Source organism: Leptodactylus fuscus, chromosome 1 (assembly GCF_031893055.1).
Source record: "Leptodactylus fuscus isolate aLepFus1 chromosome 1, aLepFus1.hap2, whole genome shotgun sequence".
NCBI classification, from domain to species: Eukaryota; Metazoa; Chordata; class Amphibia; order Anura; family Leptodactylidae; genus Leptodactylus; species Leptodactylus fuscus.
The window spans coordinates 361,835,505-361,844,419 of record NC_134265.1 but is presented as its reverse complement, the minus strand read 5'-3'; the positions used below and the strand labels follow the sequence as shown (position 1 = coordinate 361,844,419).

General features: G+C 41.7%; 1 protein-coding gene across 1 annotated transcript; it reads right to left on the bottom strand.

Moving 5' to 3' along the window:
* Positions 1 to 346: 346 nt before the first annotated feature.
* LOC142186351 (vomeronasal type-2 receptor 26-like) lies at positions 347 to 7,581 on the bottom strand. Its single transcript, XM_075261221.1, has 3 exons — positions 7,384 to 7,581; positions 3,182 to 3,305; positions 347 to 1,254 (listed from the first exon to the last, which is right to left on the bottom strand). Exons 1-3 carry the CDS (start codon positions 7,579 to 7,581, stop codon positions 347 to 349), a joined length of 1,230 nt encoding a protein of 409 aa, XP_075117322.1.
* Between the last annotated feature and the right edge of the window lie 1,334 nt (positions 7,582 to 8,915).

The following is an 8,915-nucleotide window of genomic DNA, read 5'->3' as shown; positions in this document are numbered from 1 at the left end:
AACCTGTGATAGGAGAGAGCATTAGTCCTTGGGTACTTAGTACATGACCCTGGAAAGAGCAGGAATATGCTGCAAGTCTTGAGGAATTATTATGCTGACAAGTAGGTAATACAACTACCATCCATGAAGCGAGAGGCAAATATTGATCAAATTTAGATTTCTTTTTGTCCATTTAATTAATTTTGGTAATTAACAAAAATAAACTATTCAGACTTTTATTTTTGAGTATATATATTCACATCTAAATATTTTCTTGGTATATATTTCTACATATTTTTTCCAGGTATTTATCTGTTTGGCAACATTACATTAAAAATTAACAACAAACATTAGAATTTTGAAGATTTTAATTAATATTCCTATTAAGCAGAGCAGTTTTTGTGTTCATCTCAGATCTGAACAGAATGATATAACATTTGGGGAAAAACACACAAGCTAAGAGTCCAGCGCTGGAGGCCAGAACAGCAAATATCTCCACGGCCACCATGTATTTCCCTCTGGTGCTCAGAAAGGCCGGGATCATGGCCATCCAGACACTACAGAACAGCAGCATGCTGAAGGTGATGTACTTGGCCTCATTAAAACTGTCCGGTAATGTCCTCACCATGAAAGCCAGAAGAAAGCTGACAGCGGCCAGGAGCCCCAAATATCCCAATACAGAATAGAAGCCAATAACAGACCCTTCATTACAACGAATGATGATCTTTCCCTGATAAGACTGAGTGTCCAGGTCCTGGAAGGGAGGAGACATTGACAACCAGAGGACACAGATAACAGCTTGTATAGATGAACCCAACAACACTATGGTATAGGGCAGTCTCACACCCAGATATTTCCTCCAGGAGCTTCCAGGTTTGGTGGATTTAAAAGCTACACAGACCATGATGGTCTTGGCGAGGAGCGAAGAGACGGCGATAGAGAAGAGGGTTCCAAAAGTGGTCTCACGTAGTCTACAAGTTATATTGTCTGGGCGGCCAAGAAACAAGAAGACAGAGAGGAAGCTGAGGATGATGGAGACCAGGAGGAGATAACTCAGGTTCCGGTTATTGGCTTTAACAATGGGGGTGTCCCAATAAATAATAAATATTCCAAATATCAAAGTAGTGACAAGACAACCAAAAACTGAGAGGAACGAAAAAACAGAAGCAATTGTGTCATTCTGATAGGAGATGAATTCTAGGATTTTGGGCTGACATCGGTCTCTCTTCTCATTCGGCCATTCATCACTCGGACATTTCATACAATTATCACTGTCTGAAAAATACAACAACATAATATTGTCAGTGCTGGTCTGAAGCTCGTGGGTCTTTTTGCCTCAAGTTTGTCTTAACCAATTGAAAGGCATGCTCGATCAGTGTGAAATCTGGGGATTGACTCAGCCATTGCAGGATATTTTACTTCTTTGCCTTAAAATCCTCCCAGGTTGCTTTTGGAGCATGTTTTGGATCATTGTCCATCTGTACTGTGCACCATCCAATTTACATTGCTATTTGACTAAATCTTCAGAGTTCATCTGACTGCTTCTATCTCCTGTCACATCCTCAATAAACACTAGTGACCAAGCGACATTGAAGCCGTGCCTGCCCATACCATCACACTGTGTTGTACAGAGAATGTGGTGTGTCAAGTCTTCTCCATATTTTCTTCTTCCCATCATTCTAGTACAGGTCAATCTTAGTTACATCTGTCACAGAATGATGTTCTAGAACTGGGCTGGCTTCTTTAGATATTACTGGCAAAATCTAAAGTGGCTGATGAATAGGGTTGAGCGATTGTGTTCGGAAAAGATGGGATTCCAATCGGCGATCGAGAAAATTTCACGATCGCGATCGGAATTCCGAACACGATATTTTTAGGTGGGATCGAAATCGGTGATTATTTCCCACAAAGTTAGCCTTCACACTGAGTGTACGCGCCGCTCATTCTGAGTGGAGTGTATACTCAGTGTGAAGGCTCGCTGCGGTTCAATAGGAATGAATGGAAGCAGCTGGCACACAGCCTTAACCCCCTGCGCACTGGCTGCGTCCTTTCATTTTAATGGGAGACTAGTAGAGATGAGCGAGTACTGTTCGGATCAGCCGATCCGAACAGCATGCTCGCATAGAAATGAATGGACATAGCTGGCACGCGGGGGGTTAAGCGGCCGGCCGCCGTCAAAGCAAAAGTACCAGGTGCATCCATTCATTTCTATGGAGCGTGCTGTTCGGATCGGCTGATCCAAAAGGTACTCGCTCATCTTTAGAGACTAGCTAACATCTCTAGTAGCTACTTACCTGCAGAGATGGCTGGTCTGATGCCCAGTGTTCTAGTTCTTCTTCGCCTCGCTGCCCCTGCCTCCCAGGTTAGTGTTTAAAGAGCTATTAAGAAGGCAGGGATTGTAGCTTAGGAGAGTGTGGATGGGTACAGGGCAGGGAGACGTGGCGTCTCCCCTCCCAGTACCCGCCCACACTCTCCTAACCTGGGAGGCGGGGGCAGCGAGGCGAAGAAGAACGAGAACACCTGGCACCGAACCAGCCATCTCTGCAGGTAAGTGGACACCAGGGGGGACTAAGTAGCCAGAGGAGTTTTAAAAAAATCTCTACACAGCGTGGATTCTAACAATTAAAGTGTTCAATTGTTAGATTCCATGCTGTATAGTGAATAGGATTGTTTTTAAAATCCGATCTCCGATTAGTAAAAAAAAATCCCATTGACTTGCATTGGGATCGGAATTGGGATCGAGATCGGGTTCGAATGTAAAATGATCGGAAATCGGATTTCAAAATCGATCCTGAAAAGTCAAGATCGGCTCAACCCTACTGATGAATGGTTTACCTCTTGTGGTAAAGCGTCTGTATTTACTCTCATACAGTCTTCGCTTTATGGCAAACTCAAAGAGGGCCATATTTTCTGGTCCTAACTGTATAGTAAAGTTTAGCTTACCTCCTAATGGACTATGTATACTATGTCGCAGATCACAGGTAGGTACACACAACAACAGTCTGATTCACCTCCCCATTGCAAATATTCAAGAGACAAATCTTGTAAGTTTTACACAACACTATTCCTGCATATAGTTTGCTTAAGTTGTTACAGCATATCTGTCTGCCATCCCTGGGTGACTGCTCCTAATACTCCATCACACCCCACCCCATGTTATCACTGAAAATGATATTATCATCATGACCTAAGTATCATGTACCTGTTATATTGGAGATCTCTCCTTCTGAACACGGGACACAGTCATAGCAGCAGGTGTGAATTGTTTCTCTAGGTTTTTTCCTACTTCCAGGTAAACAAGGCTTTGAGCAGCGAGACACCGGGACCTAAAGAAAGGAGAACAACTTGTAATAAAACTTTTCAATGATCTTCATTTTCCACACATTAATGAGTAAGACTGCCAATGAAAAAGACTTGGGTATTTTGGTGGACAGCTGTTAGGATTAGGTCCCGCAGGCTTCTCGTCCAGTGCATAGCTCCACCTGCAGGCCAATCCAACCCTCGTCCTCGGTGTTGTGCAGTGAGGTGTCTGGAGTCTAAGTCCAGCTTTCGGCCCACTGAGCATGCTCGAACCTTTTGGTGCCGCTCAGAGGCTAAGTCCCATTTTGCCCATACTGAGCATGATCATTCCCCCTAAAACATAAATGCAGCAATTGCCAGAGGAATAAGATTGGCACCTAAACCGGCACTGATCTGACTCTCTCCCCCCCCCCCCCCCTCTATTTCTCACAGTTGGCTTTTCCTGTGATTACTAAAGATGGGAGAACCTCATGAGATAAGTTTCACATATTCATTACATTACAAACTCAGTAGTGACCTCGGGGTGCATGACATCAGACAGAGGCCAAAAGAGCCCTGAAGAGGATGCCACAAAGATACTCAGGTGAGATGAGGTAAAGTTGAGTTTGGTTTTTTTTTCACCTTCTCATGGTCTGAATTTGTTTGTGTTGCTATAAAATCCAGAGATGGCTACAGAAGCAAAAGGTCAAAGATGTCTTTGTAACATACTGTGCAGAAGACAAGAAACATATTGGTGCAAGGTTGGACTGATGTACCTTGGGCCCACAAGATAAAAAGACTCTGGTGGCTTCACCCAACAAACACACTTGCCGTGGGCCCGATGCCTTACTTACTGATTCTCATTCCTGCTCTTGGTTGCCTACACTTCCCCTTCTGCCCTCCAGGAGGCCCAGTAAGTCTCATATCAAGTCACTGTGGTCTGCCCAATAACAACAAGCCTGTAGCACATACATGTCATTAAAAGAGTCTAATTGTAAGTCAAATATATTGCTTTTTACAATATAACCTCTACAGGTATCTAAAAAATGACAGTCAAGCACATTATATCCCAAAAAAGGATAATTAGGAGTGTTCTACATGCAAAAATGCTTAAAAGCAAGTGTATGGTTAAATAGACCGAAAAAATATAAATAAAATTACAGCACAATTGGGTCTTAAAATAAAACTTAACTCTTATTAATGAGAAAAAAAACAATCGACAGTAAAGATAAACACCAGATACAGAAAAAAAAGAGCATGTAAGAAAAACTTACTGCAATAATCCCATACGTGCATGTGCGCGTGGCAGCGGAGATAGACAAGCCTACGCGTTTCGGGACATCTGACCCTTACTCATGGCAGTATACAAATGTATCACCACACTAGGGTATTTATAATTGCACTAGCTGGTACCCGCGACTTTGTCTGCGGTGATTGTAGCAGTGGGTATATACAGGCGCGGGTAAGGTTTTCGTACTGTGTATAAGGGATGGGATATGAAATGTAACTGTGTATCTTGTTTTTGCTGTAATTCTGAGAGCACATGAGACTTTTGTGCTGAATGTAATTTGTATTTCAGCTGCTATATGGTGTTGGTATAAACTGTACATAGTGTCTTTGGGACAGAGGTATTTCAGGTTAATATACTTCAATATACGACATTGTATGATTTGTTATTTTGCGCCAGTACGTGTAAGTTTTGGGCACAGGATACTCTCGAGCAGCCACATAAAGTCTGGCCCTGTGCATGACAGTTTAGTAACTCCATGCGCCTCTTAGTAATAGCAATTAACCCCATCATGTCCCTCACATTAACCCTTGTGTATGAGTTACTGATATGTGAAAGACTTGGAGGTAATAATTAAGTATCTTCATTATTGAGGTTTTTTATTAGTACCTCCATATGTCTCACATATTAGTAACCCTTATATGGGGCCTACAGGGGTTAATATGAGGGACATGATGGGGTTTATTCCTATTAATATGAGGCACACAGGGGTTAATATGAGGGACATGATGGGGGGTTATTCCTATTAATGTGAGGCACACAGGGGTTAATATGAGGGACATGATGGGGTTTATTCCTATTAATGTGAGGGACATGATGGGGTTTATTCCTATTAATATGAGGCACACAGGGGTTAATATGAGGGACATGATTGGGTTTATTCCTATTAATGTGAGGCACACAGGGGTTAATATGAGGGACATGATGGGGGGTTATTCCTATTAATGTGAGGCACACAGGGGTTAATATGAGGGACATGATGGGGTTTATTCCTATTAATGTGAGGGACATGATGGGGGTTATTCCTATTAATGTGAGGCACACAGGGGTTAATATGAGGGACATGATGGGGTTTATTCCTATTAATGTGAGGGACATGATGGGGTTTATTCCTATTAATATGAGGCACACAGGGGTTAATATGAGGGACATGATGGGGTTTATTCCTATTAATGTGAGGCACACAGGGGTTAATATGCGGGACATGATGGGGGTTATTCCTATTAATGTGAGGCACACAGGGGTTAATATGAGGGACATGATGGGGTTTATTCCTATTAATGTGAGGCACATGGAGTTACTAAGACTAAACTAATAACCCCAAATGCCTGACATTAATGAGAACAGTAATCCTATGTACCTGTGTGTTTTTCAGTTTCACTTTGCTAGCAGCTTCCTCTCCTCCTCAGGGAATAATGGCAGGATGCAGACCACTATAGCAGGCACAGACCTGAGCGATTAAGCTCCACCCCCTGGGTTTCCTGCGCCCCTCTCAAAGGGGAGTGTCCTTATGCTTGAGCTCTAGCAGAGCACTTAAGGGACTTCATTTAACTCTTGCAGGTCCTGTGCTGCTGGTGTGCCAGTGAAATATGGCAGGAGTGCCACTCTTGGCATGTGTGCCAGGGGTTGCTGACCTCTGCTGTAGGGGGTAATATGAATTTTGTGGTTTGCTATGGTCCAAAGTGTGTGAGATTGCAGAAATAGTGATGCGAGTTTGGGTTTTGTGGGGGTCCTGGGAAAAACGTATGTGCGCTATTGTGACGAAAAGTAACCTATTGCGCAATCGAGTGTAGTGACTATGTTTGTGGAAAATTTCAGCCAAATCGGTGGAGCGGGTTTTGCGTGATTGAGGAACAAACATCCAAACACACAAACCCACAAACATCCAAACTCACAAAACTTTCACCTTTATAATATTAATAGGATTCCAGGTGGATTAATTGCACAAATGGCATACACATGGTTAAAAATAACAACCATCAACGGTATAGCCACAAGAACACACCCACTGACACATAAACAATGTACAGGGAAATCCTAAAACAAAATATCAGAACAAAGCATAGGAAAAATGAACATACCATACATATACTGTATATACATATGAGAACACCGCAATACCATATGATCATCATAGATTGCCTAAAAGTTTGAAATTATAATAAATCCCAAAATCGGGTGTGAACCGACATCAAACACAGAATATAGATTAGCTGAGGGTATAAATATAAAAGAGGACATTACTTACCCTAGACCTAAAGAAGGAGCCAGTATAAATAATGCTTTTTTATATGGTTAAATAGAGTTTGTATCCTCCGCTCACCAACCATTACAGTAGATAGATTCCTAGGAGTCCTAAGAGTATTGTACACTATGTTTTATAGATAGGTTCCTAGGCGTCCTAAGAGTATTCTACACTATGTTTTATAGATAGGTTCCTAGGAGCCCTAAGAGTATTCTACACTATGTTTTATAGATAGGTTCCTAGGAGTCCTGACAGTGTTCTACACTATGTTTTATAGATAGGTTCCTAGGAGCCCTGACAGTGTTCTACACTATGTATTATAGAGAGGTTCCTAGGAGTCCTAAGAGTATTCTACACTATGTTTACTATTGTATATAGATTTATAAAATGTATATATCATAGACTGTTATACTATAGTAAATATGTTCTGACTATATTACTATTAAGTAAAGAAAGTCAATAATCAAGTGATTAATTTAGACAAATGTCTGTGAGGTTGTGCTGAAACATTAGTAAAACATTTTTTTAACATTTCTTAATCAGGTTGGTGAATTCTCTCATATTTAAAGTAAATGTAATTCTCACCTCCTACCTCTCCCATATGTTTCCATGCTATTGCTTGGTCATCCACGTGAAGCTGTTGTCCTTCTGGTGTAAAGTTCCCAACATGAACATCTAGTGTAGTTACATTATCTTTATAGAACCAGTTTATTATCTTGTATGAGTGGACAGTCTCTCCATATTCATCAAAATAAGGAGCAGCATTCAGGGAGTCCTGTGAATCCTTCATCAAGGTAAGGAAGTGATGTAACTAGGAGGAAGAAGAAAGATCTCTTTATGTATCTGTCTGGATCCATTTCTGTCTTGTGTCTTTTCCTTCTTCTGTGTGCACTATTAGCAGGACAGAGAGGATTATATGACTTTCTCTGTCTAAGCAGTAGTCTGAGCTGGTGACTTAAAGGGAGTCTGTCAACAGGGAAATGATGAGGCACCAGCCCCAGAACCTCGCAATGAACAGTCACAAGGGTATTTTTTATACTTTTGTGTGAATTTTGCCATCATTTGTACAAAAATTATGTTTTTCATGATGTGCAAATTATCTTGATGTGTTTAGGGTCGTGGCAGGGCATGTACTGGCTGTGTCTCCAGATCTGCCTCTTTACAGAAACCCAGCATCATGGATACATTAGAAAATGACAAGCCATCCTTACAAAGAATTGGAGAACACAACCCAGAGACAGTTCACTGCTGTGTATGAGTTCTTGAAAGTATAAGAACCAGACAGTCCACTGTGTACAGGAAAGTCTGGTGAGTGAGTGATCCACCATGTACCTGCCCATAGTAAATCAATGTCCCAGTCCACTGCCAGCAATCCTCACTCCTTATCAGAAAAATGCTGTGAGACAGCAGCCCAAGCGACAATGTCCCATACAACGCCTAACACCTTGTATCTGCCATAATTCCAATACATATCAAACAACAGACCAAAGATTCCAGTACTTGTTATAAAATATCCGCGCTTACCAGACGTATTCTTGTAGGCAACCCTTTATTGAGCCACTCTTGTCACAACGCAGTGGCATAACTACCACGGTAGTAGTAGCTGCCACAGGGCCCGACACCTTAGGGGGCCCGGGCCCCCTCACTACTTAATATGCCAAAAAAAAAAGAAATAAACAGTTAATTTTACTTTTTGAGGTCCGAGGCCACCTAAGGTGTCGGGTTCTGGGCGGTGCAGAGCCTCAGCTTGCGTCCTGACAGTGGGGGTATTACAGTACATTATACTGGTAGATATGCTTACAATATCTCTAACCCTCCTAAATTATGGACTATATGTGGTCGAGAAGTTATCGTGGGGGAAAATTTCACCCTTATCGATGCTCCCTGTTGTTGCAAAAAATAAATTCCATCAAACATAAAAAAAAAAAATTATATTGTAATAAAAATTCCACGGCCATCAGTGTGTTTCATCACATAATATCTTAAGCGTTCCAAAGTGACATCATGTGGCATGGGTGGATATAGCACCGTTATATCACATGTTATCATGTGACAATGTGGAATGGATGGAAATAGCATCACTACATTACATGGCATCAAGGGACATCATGTGGCATGGATATA